General features: G+C 43.5%; 1 protein-coding gene across 1 annotated transcript in view; it reads left to right on the forward strand.

Annotated features, from left to right (window-relative positions):
- Positions 1-21124, forward strand: part of LOC311112247 (double C2-like domain-containing protein beta) — a gene marked incomplete at its 5' end in the record, with an annotated part of 60787 nt that overhangs the window by 34200 nt on the left and 5463 nt on the right. The window contains 5 exons of the mRNA XM_084155293.1: positions 2185-2294; positions 10281-10407; positions 10622-10678; positions 11072-11196; positions 20600-20681. Coding sequence (XP_084011419.1) covers positions 2185-2294; positions 10281-10407; positions 10622-10678; positions 11072-11196; positions 20600-20681 — 501 coding nt within the window. The remainder of the gene's footprint in view (positions 1-2184; positions 2295-10280; positions 10408-10621; positions 10679-11071; positions 11197-20599; positions 20682-21124) is intronic.

Genomic DNA, 21124 nt, shown 5'->3' on the forward strand with positions numbered 1-21124 from the left:
ACGAGTCTACAGCGCTGAGGAGTGGGGAGCACGTGAGTGTGAAACAGAGGATGACAGGCGGGCTGGCAGACGGGCAGGGAGGGACTCACACGCATACACAACATCTTGCACACACAGGGGCACGAGCACACACACACACACACACACTCTCCCTCTCACCCTTTCAATTTGTTTTCTTACTCACGCACACGCACACATACCCACGCGCGCACACACACACACACACACACACACACACACACACACACACACACATAGATACACACTCCTTCACACACTAGCTTCCACACATACAGGGGCACAAGCTGATTCCTTATACTAAAGGACCGCCAGACTCACATGGACAGACACACCTGACGAAACACACCTCCACAGAAACACACACTTGCTCTCTCTCTCTCATGCACAAAAACATAACACACACCATTACACACAACACAGAGAGAGAGAGAGGAAGAGAGAGGGAGAAATAGAGGAGAGGGAGAAAGAAAGAGAGAGCGAGCAAGAGAGAGGAAGACAGAGACAGAAAGTGCGAGAGAGAGAGAGAGAGAGAGGTGAAAAGCGAGAGAAAGAGAGGGAGAGCAGTGAGAGTGGTTCTTGGTGTCTCCCTGGCTCGACGTTCTCATCTGCTCCCTGTCCTAATCGTGGCGCATGGAGAATGAGATTTCTTAGCCAGTTGTGTGTGTGAGCTTGGGGAACAGAGGAGAGAGGGAGAGGGAGAGGGTCCATATAGTCGGATGGGGGGAGTGAGGGAGAGGCGGAGGGCTATGGATGAAATATTTAGGGAAATGTAACAGCATTGATGACGGGGGAAGGGGGCAGGGGAGAGAAAGAGATTGATGAAGAGAGAGGGGAGCCAGGCAGGTGATTTTTGCTGACACCATATGCTGTTTTGGACGGGGATGTACCCGGTGGTATCAATGGAAAAGAGGAGATGAGAAGGAGGGGGGAAAAGAGTGAGGGATGAGAGAGAGGGAGAGAGATGAAGAGAGGTAGGGAGGAATGGAGGAAGAGAGAGAGGGGGAGAGATTTGAGGAAGAAAGAGAGAGGGACAGAGAGAGGTTTAGTGAAAGAGAAAGAGAGAGAGAGAAGGATGGAGAGAGAGAGGTAATTAGCTCCGGAGCGCCAGAATGTCCCGGGGAGTCGGGATTTAGGCTCGTGCTTGAGTGCCTCGAGAGTATACAGTTCTCCGCTCTCTTGGTGTGTTTGTGCGTATGTGTGTGTATGTGTGTGTGTGTGCGTGCTTGCATGCGTGCGTGTGCATGTGTGTCCGTGTGTGTGTGTGTGTTTTTGTGTATGTATGTGTGTGTGCACTGGGGGGATTCAAGGCTGAGTAAGTGAGGAAGCGTGCCTGGTCTCAGCATTAAAACGAAAAACAGCCGTTGTGTAACCAAGAAAATAAATGAAATATGTAAAACAGCAGCACGTCCTGGAGGCAGCTTATAATGGAAAATAGGAGCGAGAGCTAGATAATGTCCTAACCCTGCCTTCTCAATCATTAATGAAGGGGAAGTTAGCGTAGCATTATTGGACGCTAACGCTACGCTAGGCCTTTCTTCATTGAGAGGCTTTGATTTTCCATGCTAATTGTGTTAGCGAGGGTTAATTGACAGGTGTGGTGTGTTGTGTTAGCGCAGTGCTTGTTTGCGGGTCTGGCTGGTAGCAGTGCTAGCGACAGGCTAGGAGAGACAGACAGACAGGTGACGCGGGGAAGCATCCTGTCCTCCTGTTCTCCTCTATAAAGTAGGTGAGCAGATGTCTACCATTTCCTGGGGGAAGGAGATAAATTAAGTTTCCCCTCTCTCTCTCTCTCTCTCTCTCTCTCTCTCTCTCTCTCTGTCATCTCATTCTATCTATCACTTCTTCTCTTCATCCTACCCTCTCTTCCTAAGTATTTCCCTCTAATCTCTTGCTCTATCATCTCAACTGCCTCTTACTCCACCCCAATTGCCCTCTCCCTCTCCTACTTATTGCCTCACCTCTCTCTCTCTCTTATCTCTTCCCACCTGTCTCTTTCTTAGTCCCCCATTTCTTTCCCCTATGCTCCCACACCCACTATTTTCTATACTTTTCGTCTCTCTCCTCTCTCCCTCTTTCCGCAATCCTTTCTCTCCCTCTTTTTGAACCACCCTTCTCCCTTTCCATCTCTTATCCCTCTCTCCTTCTCTCTTTCGTCCCCTGCAGGCGAACAAACTTCGCACTAAAACACTGAAGAACACTCTGAACCCGGTATGGAGCGAGACACTGATGTACCATGGCATCACCGCTATCGACATGACCACCAAAACCCTCAGGTACTGAACTACAGAGAACTACAACTCCTACTTGTATATTATACTGGCATATATTATAAAACAACTTGCCTACAGTTCCCAGAGGGCCATCTGGCCAATTAATTATCCCACAGACAAAGAAAAAAACTGCCAAGCACTCCGGCCAACTGTTCCATTAGCAGTCGCCGCGGGAACCCACTCAGGTGTTGGCTCTCGTTCGGAGTCTCAGCCCCCTCATTCCTCGAGTGCTGTTGATACGGAACGCTGAAGTGATTGAGGTCGAGCTCAGCAACTTTGTGCGTGTGTGTTCAGTGCATTCGGAAAGTATTCAGACCCCTTGACTTTTTCCACATTTTGTTATGTTACAGCCTTATTCTAAAATGGAATAAAAACATTTTTTCCCTCATCGGCCTACATACAAAACCATAATGACAAAGCAAAAACAGGATTTTTGAAATGTCTGCAAAGAAATAAAAATAAAAATGAAATCAGTACTTTGTTGAAGCACCTTTGGCAGCGATTACAGCATTGATATTCTTGGGTATGACGCTACAAGCTTGGCACACCTGTATTTGGGGAGTTTCTCCCATTCTTCTATGCAGATCCTCTCAAGCTCTGTCAGGTTGGATGGGGAGCGTCGCTGCACACCTATTTTCAGGTCTCTCCAGAGATGTTTGATCGGGTTCAAGTCCGGGCTCTGGCTGGGCCACTGAAGGACATTCAGAGACTTGTCCCGAAGCCACTCTTGCGTTGTCTTGGCTGTGTGCTTAGGGTCGTTGTCCTGTTGGAAGGTGAACCTTTGCCCCAGTATGAGGTCCTTAGCACTCTGGATCAGGTTTTCATCAAGGGTCTCTCTGTACTTTGCTCCGTTCATCTTTTCCTCGATCCTGACTAGTCTCCCAGTCCTTGCCGCTGAAAAACATCCCCACAGCATGATGCTGCCACCACCATGCTTCGCCGTAGGGATGGTGCCAGGTTTCCCCCAGACGTGACGCTTAGCATTCAGGCCAAAGAGTTCAATCTTGGTTTCATCAGAACAGAGAATCTGGTTTCTCATGGTCTGAGAGTCTTTAGGTGCCTTTTGGCAAACTCCAAGCAGGCTGTCATGTGCCTTTTACTGAGGAGTGGCTGTAGAGATGGTTGTCCTTCTGGAAGGTTCTCTCATCTCCACAGAGGAACTCTGGAGCTCCGTCGGGTTCTGTTTTCGCTTTTCATTATGGAGTATTGTGTGTAGATTAATGAGGATTTTCTTTTTAAAATCTATTTTAGAATAAGGTAATGTAACAAAATGTGGAAAAGGGGAAGGGGTCTGAATACTTTCCGAATGCACTGTATGTGTTTGTATGTGTTTTTGTGTTTGGCACCGTCATGATAATGCAGCAAGGTAAAACCCATGCCTCAGGGATATACACACAGATATAGGCACACACACACACACACATACAGTGCCTTCAGAAAGTATTCACACCCCTTGACTTTTCCACATTTTGTTGTGTTACAAGGTGGGATTAAAATGGATTTAATTGTCCTTTTTTTGTCAACGATCTATACAAAATACTCTGTAATGTGGAAGAAAATTCTAACTTTTGTTTTTAAAAAACACACACAAAAACCACTAGTATATCTTGATTACATAAGTATTGAACCCCCTGAGTCAATACATATTAGAATCACCTTTGGCAGCGATTACAGCTATGAGTCTTTCTGGGTAAGCCTCTAATAGCTATGCACACATGAATTGTACCATATTTGCCCATTATTATTTTAAAAAATTATTCAAGCTCTGTAAAGATGGCGGTTGATCATTGCTAAACAGCCATTTCCAAGTCTTGCAATAGATATTCAAGCCGATTTAAGTCAAAACTGTAACTCGGCCACTCAGGAACATTCAATGTCATCTTGGTAAGCAACTCCAGTGTATATTTGGCCTTTAGGTTATTGTCCTGCTGTCTCCAAGCGTCTGGTGGAAAGCAGACTGAACCAGGTTTTCCTCTAGGATTTTGCCTGTGCTTAGCTCTATTCCATTTATTTTTATCCTAAGAAACTCTGTAGTCCTTACCAATGACCAGCATACCCATAACATGATGCAGCCACCACCATGCTAGAAAATATGAGTGGTACTCAGTGATGTTTTGTGTTGGATTTGCCCAAAAAATAACTCTTTGTATTCAGGACATAAAGTTAATTTCTTTGCCACATTTCTTGCAGTTTTACTTCAGTGCCTTATTGCAAACAGGAAGCATGTTTTTGAATATTTTTATTCCGTACAGGCTTCCTTCTTTTAACTATGTCATTTACATTAGTATTGTGGAGTAACAACAATGTTGTTGATCAATCCTCCGTTTTCTCCTATCGCAGCCAGTAAACTCTGTAACTGTTTTAATGTCACCATTGGTCTCATGTTGAAATCCCTGAGCGGTTTCCTTCCTCTCCGGCAACTGAGTTAGGAAGGTCGCCTGTATCTTTGTAGTGACTAGGTGTATTGATACACCATCCAAAGTGTAATTAATAACTTCACCATTGCCAAAAGAATATTCACCGTTTGCTTTTAAATTTTTTACCCATCTACCAATAGGTGCCCTTCTTTGAGAGGCATTGGAAAACCTCCCTGGTCTTTGTGGTTGAATCTGTGTTCGACAATCACTGCTTGACTGAGGGACATTACAGATAATTATATGTGTGGAGTACAGAGAGCAGGTCATCATTCAAAAATAATGTTAAACACTATTATTGCACACAGAGTGAGTCCATGCAACTTATTATGTGATTTGTTAAGCACATTTTTACTCCTGAACTTATTTAGGCTTGCCATAACAAAGTGGTTGAATACTTATTGACTCAAGACATTTCAGCTTATATATATATATATATATAAAAAAATAAATCCCCTTTTTCGTGATATCCAATTGGTAGTTACAGTCTTGTCCTATCGCTGCAACTCCAACACGGACTCAGGAGAGGCGAAAGGTCGACTGCCATGAGTCCTCCGAAACACGACCCTGTCAAGCCACAGTGCTTCTTGACACACTGCTCGCTTAGCCCGGAAGCCAGCCGCACCAATGTGTCGGAGGAAACACCATACAACTGGCAACCGTGTCAGCGTGCATGCGCCCAGCCCCCAACAGGAGTCGCCTCATGGCGACGCTGGGCCAATTGTGCGCCGCCTCATGGGTCTCCCAGTTGCGGCCGGCTGCGACACAGCCTGAGATCGAACCAGTGTCTGTAGTGATGCCTCTAGCACTGTGATGCAGTGTCTTAGACCGCTGCGCCACTGTTTAATTTGTAAACATTTCTTAAAACATAATTCCACTTTGACATTATGGGATATTGTGTATAGGCCAGTGACACACAATCTCTATTTAATCAATTTTGTTGTATTAATCCATTGTAACACAACTAAATGTAGAAAAAGTAAAGGTGTGTGAATACTTTCTGAAGGCACTGTACACACACTTCTCACCCTCTCTCTAATGCATCCGGTCTGGAGTGTGCACTGGACAGATGCCCTCTGGCATGCAGTCAAGGGCAGACACTGGACAGATACCCTCTGGCATGCAGTAAAGGGCAGACACTGGGCAGAGAAGCCATGTAGCCCCCCACTCCCCACAGATACAAACACACACAAAAAAAAACCTCCAAACACACACACACACACACACACACTCCATCTCTTTGTAGATAAGGATTCAGGAAAGACCCTGAATGCCCAGGGAACCCACCTGACCTCCAGCCAAGGAGACAGCCCCTAGACACAGGCCAACCCAGAAGCTAGGGAGAGCCAGGCAAGGAAGGAGAGAATGGAAGGGGTGCCAAGAAAGAGGGGATAAAAGTTGGGAGAGCGAGTGAGGGGTGCCAAGAAAAGGGGGGGGTAGAGGAAGGGAGACAGCCAGGGAAAGGGGGGGATGCCAAGAAAGAGGGAAGAGAGAGAGGGATGCCAAGAAAGAGATGGATAGATGAGGACAGACAGGGGAAAGGAAAGGGAGAAGAGGATAGAAGAGAGAATTGGGGTTCCAAGAAAGAGGGGATAGAGGTGGAGAAAGAGAGGGAACAGGCGAAGAGAAAGTGGCGGAGTGCTTGGGAGAGGGGGAACATTTTCAGACGAGAAGGAGAGAGAGTGAGATAGAAAGAGATAGAGAGTGGGGGTGGATGCAGGGCGAACCAAGAAAGAGAGAAAAAGTTGAGGGGAGAGAGAGAGAGATGGAAAGAGAAAGGGGCAGAGGGAAAGGAAGAGAGATGGGGTGAAGAGAGCCTATGGAGAGAAAGACTGGGGTTAAATAGAGAAAGACAAGTGATGGAGTGAGAGAGAAAGAAAGAAAGAGGGAGAGCAGACCCAAGGAGTTAGGAGAGGGCGTGAGTCACAGTCTGTGGGCACCCTGATGTGCCGCTTCCCCCATTGGCTTGGCCCGTCCGTGAGACCAGCACCATTAGTCCCAGCAGGGTAGATCAGGAGGGGGGGCTACTCAAAACTCTTCCCCCAGCATGGTGCACTGCCAAGCATAGAGGCACAGCCAAGACACAGCCTCTCCCCATGGGGGCAGCTGGGGGAACCAGAGCTAATGGCTGAACAGCAGGCTGTACACTTGGGGACAATGACTGGGAAATGGGAATTAGCGTAGCATAGGCAGTGGATGTGAATAGGGAATTGTAGCGTAGCATAGGCAGTGGATGTGAATAGGGAATTGTAGCGTAGCATAGAGTGGATGGGGATAGGGAATTATAGTGTAGCATAGGGAGCAGAGGGAATGATCATGCTAATGTGCATTTAGCATCCAGCAAGGACTTGTATTGTGTTTTATAACTTCAGGCGCAAGGCATTAGCTGTAACTTCAATTCTTCCAAACTTGCTGCCCATGTACTTGTTCGTAGACTGCAGTGGTGGATCTTGGCAATTGTAACTGCCTCTGAGGTACAAAAATATTGAAAAACAGTGCTGTAAATGTCCTCCTCTTATATCATATTTCTTGGCTGCAATCAACAAATGTATGACAAAGGGGAGACATTAACGATAAAACGTTTAGCATTCTCCTAACTAATGGTTAAGGTTAGGATTGGGCGAGGTGAAGTTTATCCTAGATCTATACCCAGGGGAAGCTTGACCCTGGAGCATCCTACTGTCAGTCAATGGAGAGCTCCATAGCGGTGTAGGAAAGGTATGTTGGCTCGGTGACAAAACCATGGCTACCGTCAACACCTTGTCATAGCCCAGGCAAGACCGACAGAGTGCCAGTCTGATGGCAGAAATCAATTTTTCCATCTCTCAACAGTAGAACCTCAAAGATACAAACCTCAGAGTTATGGACCGACCAGTCAACTGAACAGGATAAATCAAACCAGTCCAGGACACATATTAAATTATGAATAAAAAGGAACTTCTGTTTGCTGCAGACAAACGTAAAAGTTGCTTACAAGCTATTTATAATATCAGGCTAAATGATTAGAAAACACTAACTGCGCAATAAATATTTTCAATATCGGTTTGATGCACAGTGACTTTCAAAGTTAGACATTTCAGTTTAAACCTCCATCCGACATGTTCCTATCACTGAGCTCCTACTGTATCTCTCTACACTGAGTATACAAAACATTGCTCTTTCCATGTCATATACTGACCAGGTGAATCCAGGTGAAAGCTATGATCCCGTATTGATGTCACTTGTTAAATCCACTTCAATCAGTGTAGATGAAGGGGAGGAGACATGGACATTTAAGCCTTGAGCCAATTGAGACATGAATTATGTATATGTCCCATTCAGAGGATGAATGGGTAAGACAAAATATTTAAGTGCTGTTGAACGGGGTATGGTAGCAGGTGCCAGGTGCACCGGTTTGTGTCAAGAACTGCAACGCTGCTGGGTTTTTCACGCTCAACAGTTTCCCGTGTGTATCAAGAATGTCCCACCACCCAAAGGACATCCAACTAACTTGACACAACTGTGGGAAGCATTGGAGTCAACATGGGCCAGCATCCCTGTGGAACGCTTTCGACATCTTGTAGAGTCCATGCCCCGATGAATTGAGGCTGTTCTGAGGGCAAAAGGGGGTGGGAGGGTCCAAGTCAATATTAGGAAGGTTACTAATGTTACTAATGTTTGGTATACTCAGTGTATATCTCTATCTGTCTATCTCTCTATCACTTCTTCATGACTGCTGAGGTGCAATGCAGACATCTCACCATCATGTAATATAGAATGACACATAACATGGTTACTGATCCGTTATATAAGAATTGGAAAATATGCATGTTACTGCAACCCTGCAGTATGTCAGCATCCCAAATGGCACCCTATTCCCTATATAGTGCACTACATTTGACCAGAGCCCTATGCATTATATTGGTAGTAGGGTGCCATTTGGGACGTAGTGCATGCCTCACACTGATTAAGATGCAGAGAAGACGGTTGGGGTGAAATTGTGAGAGTATCATGAAGAGCCTTCTGGTCCTGACACACACACACACACATACATACACACGGCAGGTATGACTAACATGCTGGAACCAACAGGAACCACTGTCACAGGGAGGGAGGGGGAGAGAGAGAGAGAGAGAGAGAGAGAGAGAGAGAGAGAGAGAGAGAGAGAGAGAGAGAGAGAGAGAGAGAGAGAGAGAGAGAGAGAGAGAGAGAGAGAGAGAGAGAGAGAGAGAGAGAGAGAGAGAGAGAGAGAGAGAGAGAGAGAGAGAGAGAGAGAGAGAGAGAGAGAGAGAGAGAGAGAGAGAGAGAGAGAGAGAGAGAACAATTACCTAGGCTACAGCCCAGAGGGATATGCAGGAAGGTGAGAGAACATCTGAGAGCAGGAGGGTAGAGTAGTAGTAGTTGAAAGAGTAAACACGACCAGCCGTGTAAAATTACTAGAATACCGCAGTTGTCATAGTGACATGAGACAAACTCAAGGCCATTCTCTGTTCTTAAAACGTCTCAAGTGCACTATAGAGGCACATGTACTCTCAATTTTGTTTTTTGCAGACCATATTTCTTCAACACAAGATTTGCAAAATGTAGGCTTATTCAACTCCTCTCTTCACACTTCACACTGAGGTTCCGAGCAGAGCTGTTCTGCAACACACAGAGACATGTATGTCTGTCTGTCTGTCTGCAGTCATAGAGGACAGACAGGCAGGCAGGCAGACAGACAGACAGACAGACAGACAGACAGACAGACAGACAGACAGACAGACAAAGCGGACAGACAGACGTACAGACAGGCAGGCAGGCAGGCAGACAGACCAACATGTACAGCACAGCGTGCACAGGCAGACATGTACAGCACAGAGTATAGCTACAGGTTACTGCCAAAATGAAGGAAACACCAACATAAAGTGTCTTAATAGGGCATTGGGCCACCACGAGCCAGAACAGCTTCAACGTACCTTGCCATAGATTCTAAAAGTGTCTGGAACTCTATTGGAGGGATGCAACACCATTTTTTTTTATGGTGGAGGAAAATTTTGTCTCAGGTGACGCTCCAGAATCTCCCATAAGTTTTGAGTTGAGATCTGGTCACATGATCATGGCATATAGTTTATATCGTTTTCATGCTCATTAAACCATTCAATGACCACTCCTGCTATGTGGATGGGGGCATAGCCATGGTAGCCAAAATAATGGCCTGTCCAGCATGTTTATACATGAGCTTAAGCATGCTGGGATGTTAATTGCTTAATTAACTCAGGAACCACACGTGTGGAAGCACCTGCTTTTAATATACTTTGTATACCTCATTTACTCAAGTGTTTCCATTATTTTGGGAGTTACGTGTAGATCAGTGGGGCTTCTTTGAGTGCCCAGAGTTTGCAGATAGATCAAATGAGCATACTCCCCACTGCTAGCTCTTGAGAGGATATGTGTCTGTTTCTCACTTTCTGTGTGTGTGTGTGTGTGTGTGTGTGTGTGTGTGTGTGTGTATGTGTGTGTGTGTGTGTGTGTGTGTGTGTGTGTGTGTGTGTGTGTGTGTGTGTGTGTGTGTGTGTGTGTGTGTGTGTGTGTGTGTGGCATGCCTGTCTGTGTGTAGGCTTTGTGTGTGCGACATGGACAGACTCGGTCGTAACGAGTTTATCGGAGAGGTCCGGGTTGCCTTGAAGAAACTGAGCGAAGGCGAGAGCAAGAGATTCAAAATGGGTCTGGAGAGAATCACACAGGTATATGTGTGTGTGTGTGTGTGTGTGTGTGTGTGTGTGTGTGTGTGTGTGTGTGTGTGCATGCGTGTGAGTATATGCGTGTGTGTGTGAGAGAGAGAAACAAGGAGAGAGAGTGTGTGCATCTGTGGGTGTGCGTGTGAATGCGTCAGTTCGTCAAAGGGCTCTATTGATTTACAAACTGTGTATTGAATTCAACCTCCCTTCTCCCACTCAGAACAAAGACATCAACAAAGAAACCGTGGAGCAAGGAACACCTGTGGCTGAGGAAGAGGTAAGAAGATTACCATAAATAGTAGAGATTGTCATATACTGTAGATAAAGTAGTAGCAGGAGTAGTAACATTAGTTGTGGTACTACTAGTACCATAGTAGTAGTAGTAGTAATAACAGTGGTGGCACTATGATAGTAGTAGTACTAATCTCAGTGTTATTGACAGTCCTGTCACTGATTTCCCAACATGCAATTAAATTAATCTTATTATTTTAATTCATTTTATATATTTTTTGTTCCTTCAATTTTAAATGACCCTATTTGTAGTATGTTTTTAATTGTCTGCTTTATATGTATTGGCTTTAATCTATGAACAATCAGTTCGTTGACTATCAATAAAGTTTAGTTTAAATTTGTAGTGGTGTCACGGCTAATTGTGTCCCCCCTCCCCCAGCGTGGTCGTATCCTGGTGTCGCTGTGCTACAGTCCAGAAAAGAGCTGTCTACTGGTTGGCATCGTACGCTGTGCCCACCTCGCTGCCATGGACTCCAATGGGTACTCTGACCCCTTCGTCAAGATGTAAGTCTTGACGCACACACACACAAAGGACGGAATGATTATGTGATGATGGATGGAACAAATGGAGGAACGAATGGAGGGAGTGAAGGAGAGGTTGTTGTTGTTGTCCCTTGTCGTTTCACATTACTGGTTGTTATACATTAGTATGTCCTGTGGTGTCCTGTTGCTAGATGCCAGTCAGCAGTCATCCCTGTTGTGCTGGCTGGCACATATAGGGCATCAACAAAGGCTCTCTAGCATTACCACATAAATGGAAGAGGCAAGTGGAAGGAGGAGAAAGTAAGGAACTTGTCTGTCAGCCCTGCATTAAAGACTAACATTTGTTAAAGAGAATTGTGATAAATAAAAAAATATACCAGTTTCATTTAAGGACCAAAAATGTACAGCTGTGCCATATAGATTGCAAAATAGTTGGGAAGAGATTCTCGTTGTACCGTTTCCATGGCGCATGGTTTATGAACTGATACATAAAACAACGCTTGATTCAAAACGTAGAGTTTTTCCATTTTAATTATTATACACAATTCTTGAAACCAATAGAATGTTATATATATGGGGGATACAACCATCCCAGCTCTGCAGATTTTGCTGCGAAGAGACAAAATCATTAGATTATTTGTTTTGGTTCTGTCAATATGTAGCTTGTTTTTGGTTGCAGGTTCAGGAATGGCTGAAGAATTGCAACATTTACCTAGAGCTAACTCTGCAGATAGCACTGCTGGGTGATTTGAAAAGTCGTAGTCAATCGATCAATAATATAGTACTCTTAGCAAAAAAATGTGTCTTTCATTTATCATCTTTAGAAACTATGAGAAAAGAAAGGTTCAGAACATTTGTGAAACATCACAGCACAGTTGACAAATATATGGCAAATAGTAATTAAATTGGATGGTGTTCAGAGATAGATGGGAGGGCTTGAGTGGAGCTGAAGGGTCGGACAAAAAATAACAAGATAATTAATGTAAAATATACTGGGTCCGTAAAATGTATATAGGTTCAGAACTTTTGTGAAACAGCACAGTTGAAAAATATATGGCAAATAGAAATCAAAACAAGATGGTCTTCAGAGTTAGATGGGAGGGATTGAGGGTAGCTGAAGGATGCGACTAAAAACAAACAAAAGATAACTATTGTAAAATATACTGTGTCCGTAAAATATATATAGTATGTATAAGCTGGAAGTAGAAGACTAGGTGTTGTTGTCAATTAGTTTACTCCAATTAGGGGAGGGGTGGTAGGGTTAGGAGAACATAATAAAGGAAAATATATATTTAAAAAAAATATATATATATATTTTATAAATTTACAAAAATATATATATATGGGGGATTGGAAATGATGCAGACAATTACATTGATGGAAGCCACAATCTATCTGCAATAATAAAACTGATCTACCCCCTTAAAAAGAAAAGGCTCTCGACATTATTAGATGAAGGGAGTAGGAAAGCTTACTCCACAGCTAGCTTGAAATCTCGCCAATGGTGCTATCAATTTGGATCCTTTTCTATAGCTCAACTGGTTTGTATGTTGTCAGGTGTGTTGGTGAGGTAGAGGACCCTGGTTCAAGCCCAGTCAGAGGCAAGTTCAGGGAGGCAGCGCTGTATGCTAAGCTAGCACACTGATGCTGGTTATATCTATGTGGAATGACTACACATGACACATTGACAGTCTCTACCACAACCTTGTTTTAGTGCATGATTCATGAATCATGACACATTGAAACCTTACTTATGCTCCATACAAATTCATAGGGAGACTGACTGGCATAAATAAATACATGTAACATAAATCAATAATCAACTGCTATTACTCTCTAGAGTCTACACTGCCAATAGTCAATGTTTCCCAATCTGGTCCTACAATACCCCTTGGACTGCATATTTTCTCTTCCAGTTTGGGAAAATAGTACACCTGATTCAACTAATCAGCTACTCGTCAAGCCTGTGATTAGTTGAATCGGGTGTGCTGGGTGTGCTAGTTCTGGGCTGGAACCAAAATGTGCAGTTGTGAAAGGTTTCCTAGGAGCACATTGGGAATCACTGTGCTGGCTTTATGTAAGCTAGGAGGTTCATTGTTATTCATATGACAACCTGTACTGTACATATACTGTAGGCATCATGTCTTGACAGAGCATTCAGGCTGAGCCAGAGTCCCAAATGGCACCATATTTCCTATGGGCCCTGGTCAAAGGTAGTACACTAACAAGAGAATAGGATGTCATTTGGGACACATTCTTGGTGTAAACAGATCATCATCATTCATACACTTCACACCTGAATATGAAAATCCCCAACAGTCAATAGATTCCGTTTCTACGCCTACATGGTTTCACAAAAAATAACCAACTTGCTATTAGCTTGTAGTGTTGATTGTGTTGAGATGGTGCTTTACAGGCATAATCTGTAGCTTTTGATTGAAACAGAGTGGTATACTATGATCTACTCAGGATTTTATAAAGTGTCTTTGCTGCGAGTTGAGCACTAATGAAATCAGATTCCCTCCCTCTCGCAAAGGTTGCGTCATCATCCCCTTCATTTGAGGAAGATGACTGATTAAATATTTTAATAAATTGTTTTTGGGTGTGTTAAAAAAAGGTTAATGTTAAAATACCTATCACGTTACATATTTAGCAATAACAGAATGCATTTAAAACTTCACCCACAGTAAAATTTTTGTAGGACTTAATACAATTATTTTATCGATAGGAGAAGGGAAAAGGTGCTTGTGCATTGATAAGCACCCCAAAACACACCAAAGATGGCATTCATGATCAGTAATCAAATAAAGACAGCACTTCTAAAAGCCTATTTGACACCATAGCCTGCTGAATTTGCAAGATGATTTTGGCACAAATGAAAATGTGGCACTGACTCGCCCATGGATTGATGTTTCAGCATTGTCTCAATGAAGAGTTCGGCGTTCGACTATCCACATGCAGTTAGAAGCCTGCTAGAGTTAGCAGCAAGGCAAACTAGCAATATCCACCGTCGTAGTATGGATTAAGCCTGAGCTGGAATGTGAAGCTAACTGAAGCTGGCTAGCTTTAGAAAACCCTGAGTAGTTCTAGCTTGCTTCGTAGTATGCCCCTCTGATTCGTAATATGCCCCTCTGATTCGTAGTATACCCCTCTGATTCGTAGTATAGGGCTCTGATTCATAGTATAGGGCTCTGATTCGTAGTATAGGGCTCTGATTCATAGTATAGGGCTCTGATTCGTAGTATAGGGCTCTGATTCGTAGTATAGGGCTCTGATTCGTAGTATAGGGCTCTGGGTTCCCCCTGCACTTGTTTGTAAACTGTGGTGAGGAAGGGTGGGACTTGAATGTAAAGATTGTTGTGAATTCCCATATTCAGGGATCAAGTGTATAAGATCAAGTGTACAATCCAAGATGAGATTGGACAACGGTACAAATAATAATAAATGTATAATCAATCAAATATATTAATTTTTTACATCAGCAGATGTCACAAAGTGCTTATACAGAAACCCAGCCTAAAACCCCAAACAGCAAGCAATGCAGATATAGAAGCACAGTGGCTAGGAAACTCCCTAGAAAGGCAGGAACCTAGGAAGAAATATAGTGCCGGGTGGAGATTATAAAAGTACATGGCCATGGGTGCAACAGGTCAGCACCTCAGGAGTAAATGTCAGTTGGCTTTTCAGAGCCAAGCATTCAAAGGTAGAGAGAGGTAGAGAGAGGTAGAGAGAGGTAGAGAGAGGTAGAGAGAGGTAGAGAGAGGTAAAGAGAGGTAGAGAGAGGTAGAGAGAGAGAGAGAGAGAGAGAGAGAGAGAGAGACACACACACACACAGAGAGATGTTTAATGCATCACCAATCAATATGAGAGATTGAGCTTATGGAATGTGACTGTATCTCGGAAGTCAGTGGGCGTAAGGATGGAGAGAAGATGCTAGTCGAGAGGAAAATTGGTTTATTAATGACTACACATATCCTCATTCTCATTCATGACTCCCTCATATACACTCCTCCCCCATCCCTATTGAGATTTAGGAAAATATGTAGGAAGTAGGAACTCAATCTAAACACCAAAGGATGGAGAGAAGAGGTTAGTCAATGGGGCAAAAAGAGGTCCATCACTGACTACATATACTCTCATTCTCATTCATGACTCCCTGAAACGCATACTACTCAACCAACCTCCCCATTGAGATTACTGAGCTGTGAAGCGAACTTCTTCCAGTCCAGACTAGAATCAGATAAAGAAACGAAGCAGAGAAGCAGTAAGCAGACAAAAAGAGATGGTTTTCTTTCTTTTTTTCCTTATTTTGTTTTTCTCCACTTTTTGCTGTTCATTGATTTGTTCCTGTTCTTTAGAGCCAGAGCTGGGTGTCTTATCTGCCTCTATTTTGATGTATGGCGCGATAGAGTCCTGGAGCCGAGAGATTGTCTCAGTTTTTCTCTCATTTTCCCCGCTTTTACATTTTTTCTCCATCTTTAATCTCTTTTTAAAAATCTTTGACTTGCAGTATCTGTTGTTTAGTATGTCAGAGCTGCGTTCAAGGAGCTCTCTTTTTTTACAGTCACAAATCGTATTTTAGGCACTCTCTTATTTGAGAGTTTCTCATCTTTTGCTGTCTTTGACGTGCAGTGTCTGTTGTTTAGTATCTGAGTTAACGTTCAAGGCACTCTGTTGTTTTACTGTCACAAATCAAATGATTTGTCCACGACATCCACTCCATGTGATTAAGTAGGCTTCTGTCTGAGTTGCCTTCAAGTCTCTTTTCTCTTATAGTTTCTCATCATTTCTGTCTTTGAGATGCCTTGCCTGTTATTCAGGAGCAAGGTCTATATCTGAGCTGCGTTCGACCCTCTCGCTCTCTCTTCTTGTACAGCCACAACTCTCTTTTTATTTCCTTGGCATACACTGCCTGTTGTTTAGTAGCCTATGTCTGAGCTGCGTTTGAAACACTTGTCGCTTCTTTCAGTCTCAAATCTCTTTGAAATTCACCACCTGCTGTGTAGTTAGTGGCCTATTATGTCTGAGCTGCATTCGAGACACCGTCTCTCTTCTCGTACAGTGGGGAGTTGTTCTGTGTGTTTGTTTGAAGTGTGTTCAGTCAAGCTGGTCGGTAGTATCTGAAGCAGTGGAGTGTTGCCACGGCGGCTGCTGTTGTATTGAGTATTGAGTCCTGTTGATCCTGTTTTGGCGAGTTCTGTGATGCCTGTCTGTGTTCTATTGTAGTTCCTCAAAGATAGTAACTATTTGCCTGTACTGTTTGTGATGATGGTTTAAAGGCATACTCTATAACCTAAGTCTGTACACAGTGCTCAAAACTGAGTAGAGGTGCTGCTGAAATGTAAGTTTTACATGAGGGGAAAAAGGTGCAGCTCTCACTCTTAAAGTAAAAAATAATGTTTATTTAGGTTAAAAGCATTGACGTTTCATCATCATAAGAATTGTGAGTCCTCATTTTCCACTCATGGCACTCTGTAACTTTTACAGTTATAAGTGCTGCCCCTGCACTTGCTTGCAAACTGTGACCCTGACTCCTTGGCCGTGATTGAGAGTATCAATCTAGATCTACTGACTGATCTACAAATTACAGTTAGAGTAGGTATTTAGGAGGCAAAGGTGATTTATAGATCAGTCAGTCTGCTCAGTGAGTCAGTGATCAGTGACTAAGCAGAATTGATGCTATGAAACACAGCCAAGATATGCATCCCAAATGGCACCCTATTCCTTAAATAGTGCATTACTTTTGCCCAGAGCCCTATGGGCCCAGGATGTGTCCCAAATTACACCCTATTCCCTATTTAGTGTGCTATTTTTCACCAGGGCCCATAGGGCTTGAAAACAAAAGTAGTGCTTTAGGGAATAGGGTGCCATTTGGGATGCGACCTGTGTGTGATTGTCACCTGTCAGACTTATTCTCACTGTCTGTAGGAGAGTAACTGCGGTGCGTGTGGATGCCACTCTCTCTCTCTCACTCTGTCTCAGTGTGTGTATCGCTGAAACCTACTTTTATGGAAGCAAGAAGCTAAGATCCGCTATGCCCCTGGCATCCCAGAATGCATTGCTTCGGTCAGTGTGACACACCTGCACAGCAGTAGTTGGCTGGAGTGTAGAGGCAGGTCAGGGACTTAGCGTGTGTGTATGTACACGTGCATGTGTGTGTGTGTGCATCTTTGTGTGTGCGCGTGCATGTGTGCATGTGATATCAACACATACAGATATAGCCTACAGTACACTAAGCTGGAAGCTGATTTGTGTGCTGTCTGCAGTTTCACATACCCCTGCAGAAAATATGTTAAGAGATAAAGCAAGGTTCAAGTTTGGGGTCATATGAACTTACACATTGGTTACATCCCAAATGGCACCCTATTCCCTATTTAGTGAACTACTTTTGACCAGGGCCCATAGGGTAAACTTTATAGAGAATAGGGTGCCATTTGGGACGCAGTACAACTTATGGCTGCGGGTCTCCAACTCTGGTCCTGGAAAGCTAATTGGTGTGCAAGCTTTTGCTCCAACCCAGCACTAACACATCTAATGTGAGGAAAGAGAAGAACGAGAGACAGAGCATTCGAAAAATGGTCAATGATGACACTATTTCAGAGCCATAACTTTGATTTAATTTTTAGGAGGGATAGGAGGAGTGAGACAAAAACAAGAAATGCTAATCATCGATGAGCGAGTCAAAAGCTGGAGCCAAGAGCAAGACAAAACGGGTTCTCAGAGTCCCTGAGTCAGACTCTTAATAACCTTCTCATTACAAATGTCTAGGGGCCTTCAACGAGAGCCAAAAAAGAAACGAGGCAGAGCGGGGCAGAGCTGTGTGAAACAAGGATGTCAGTTTCAAACAATCAATGTTGACTCCAAAAAACATTCCTTACCCCAGGATACTTCAACTGGTGACTATCCGGGAGAATAAAGAATAAAGAAGCAGCACTCTGTTGCTGGGTAAATCTAATAGATTTATTGATGGGAGAAACAACCAATAGGCTTACATTTCGGCATGAATCACCTTCATCAGAGCCTTGAGTAGGAAAAATGTTGGAGGCACCTATATACCCTCGCAGGGAAATGTCGCACTAGTCGTGTCAATCAAACATGTAGCTCAGTAGAGCATGGCGTTTGCAACGCCAGGGTTGTGGGTTCGATTCCCACAGGGGGCCAGTATAAAAAAGAATGAATGCACTCACTAACTGTAAGTCGCTCTGGATAAGAGCGTCTGCTAAATGACTTAAATGTAAATGTAAATATCAATGCTGTCAATACTGTCAGTAGCAGTAGCAACTACACAGGTTATTCAAACAATAGTATGATCGTCATTGGCTGTTTGAAAAAAAAAATGCTGGGCCGGAACAAAAGCCTGCACACCCAGTAGCTCATCCAAGATTGTATGGCTGGAGATCTTGGACTTGGAGATTCCTGACTCAGGCACTCTTATAATAACCATAGAGGTGTATATATTATGTTGTACTTAATTCTGTGCAGAAAAACTTCTCATTGCAAATATCCAGGGGGCCTTTTCCTAGCCTTTCCAAGATGTGATTGGCTCCTATGGTTTGAGCCGCCTACTACTGGCCTTTACAATTCAGTTAACCGTATATCAAAATCACAATCACCCACACAACCCCCTCTGCCCTGTTTCGAATGACCAAGAGGCTGTTCCATCAATGTCTTGAAGACCAATATTGATCTCTTGGTCAGTTGCTCTAGGTGGGTTGCCTGCCTTTCTTTTAAATTCCTCTGTTTTCCTCTCTTCTCGGATACAGATCAACTGAAATATTAGAGCAACGTTCCATCAACATTTTAAAGACCAATATAAACCTCTCCAGTAGTGCTGGTGTGTTGCCTACTTGCCTTTCCTCTGTTTTCCTCACTCCGTTAATACAGATGAACTAAGATATTAGAGCATTTCATAATTGCTTCAAACCAGACGCCATGAAAATACATTATATATTTGAAACAAGGATGTCAGTTTCTTTACATCCCAAATGGCAGCCTATTCCCTACATAGTGCACTACTTTCGACCATGGCACATAGGGCTCTGTTGGGATTAGGGTGCTATTTGGAATGCAGTCTGTTCCTCTGGTGCTGAGTGAGCAAACTGTCATTTTAGCCTGTGCTGTGTGGATGTGTGAGCCTCTAAACTGGGCGGTTTGTTTTGCTCCTCTCTCTCCTCGGTCTTCCCTCTCCCCGCTATCCAACTGTCACTCTGTTTCTCTATCTTCATTCTCTGTGTGAAATTGGCTGTTTTTCTCATTCTTTCACTCTTTTGTCTCTTTCCCTTCATCCCTCTCTCTGTCTTGATTTTTCTCCTAGCTTGTATTTTCTCTAACCCAATTTCTTTCTCTCTTTCACTGGGTTGGTTGATGACTCTCTTTCTCTATCTCAATCAATCAATCAAATTCAAATTTGTTTTATATAGCCCTTTTTACATCAGCAGCCTAAAACCTCAAAGAGCAAGCAATGCAGATGTAGAAGCACGGTGGCTATGAAAAACTCACCAGAAAAGGCAGGAACCTAGGAAGAAACCTAGAGAGGAACCAGGCTCTGAGGGGAGGCCAGTCCTCTTTCATCTTTCTATCTCTTTCTTTCTCTAAACATCCCTCTCTCCCTCTTCTCAAACAAACACAATTTGTTTATTTCTTTCACTGGGTTGGTTGAAAACTCTCTCATACTGCCTCTTTCTTTCTCGCTCTCATCCCTCTCTCCCTCCCTCCTGTCTTGTTGTTGTGTACAAACCCCAACCCTAGCAGCACATCTGTTAGCTTGTCAGCGAGTACGTGTTATTCACGTTGGGCTGAAGGTGGGTGGCGTTGGGGAGTGAGATATCTCTCCCCCGCTAGAACATCTTGACTTCTCCGCCTGAATTTATGCTGATGACTCCTCCAATAAAAACCAATGGCCTTCTGGGAAGCCGTCTGTCCCGCTCTTGGCTTAAGCTTTTGAGTCTCTGACTCTCTCATCACCGATTTCTCTCGCCCTTTCCCCAAAAAATGAAATGAAAGTTTTCGTCTCTGAATTTCTTTCTATTTTTTTTCTCTCACGCTTTCAGAATTTTGCACACGCTCTGTCTCTCTTTGTTCTATTTTCCTCCCTCGTTCCGGTGAGGTTTAATGTCATGCCGGGGCGGAAGACAAAATGGAAGATAATTTGCTTTGATGTTTCCAAAGTAATAAAAGACCTGTATCAGAAATATAGGGGAAAAGCGGCATTTTCAGTCGTCATGTCAACTGTCTAATTAAGATTTCCTCTTTTTCTCATTCTCCTCCTCTCCCTTCGTATTTCTCTCTTCCTCTCCCTCTCGATCTCGCTTTCGCTTGCTCTCTTTCTCCTCTGTGCTCTCCCTTGCCCTCTAACTCTCTCTCACTATGCCTCATTCTCTTTCACTCTATATCTCCCTCGCTCTTTTCTCCCCCTCTCTCTCAGTGTGCTGCAGCCTGATATGGGAAAAAAGTCCAAGTACAAAACCACAGTGAAGAAGAAAACTCTCAATCCCGAGTTTAATGAGGTACTTCCACCCGCTCTGAGCACCACAATACACTCTCCCTAATACATAAACCAATACCTGGCAACCTTCCAGTAAACTAATATCTGGCATTCTCCCAATAAACACATACCGATGTAGGATCTTAATTTGAGCAGTTTGCTACAGCAGGACAATTATCCTGTAGCAACAAGAAATTTGAATTATTATATAATTAATGAAAATTTTTGGGGTTCATACATTTTTCGTTAGGGCAAATCAAGTCTGAAATTTCAAAGTGGAATTCACAAACTTTAGAAGCCTTTTTAAAACTCAAATACCCTACAAGTTTGCATTTCCTGCAGTGCAGGAACATTCTCAGCAACAAAAGTGTGATCAAATTAAGATCCTACATCTGTATTTGGCAACCCATTTCTCTGACTCACATTTGGCAACTAGATGTGCAAAATATATAATATATTATACTA

This window comes from Coregonus lavaretus, assembly GCF_964263955.1.
Source record: "Coregonus lavaretus genome assembly, chromosome: 38".
NCBI classification, from domain to species: domain Eukaryota; kingdom Metazoa; phylum Chordata; class Actinopteri; order Salmoniformes; family Salmonidae; genus Coregonus; species Coregonus lavaretus.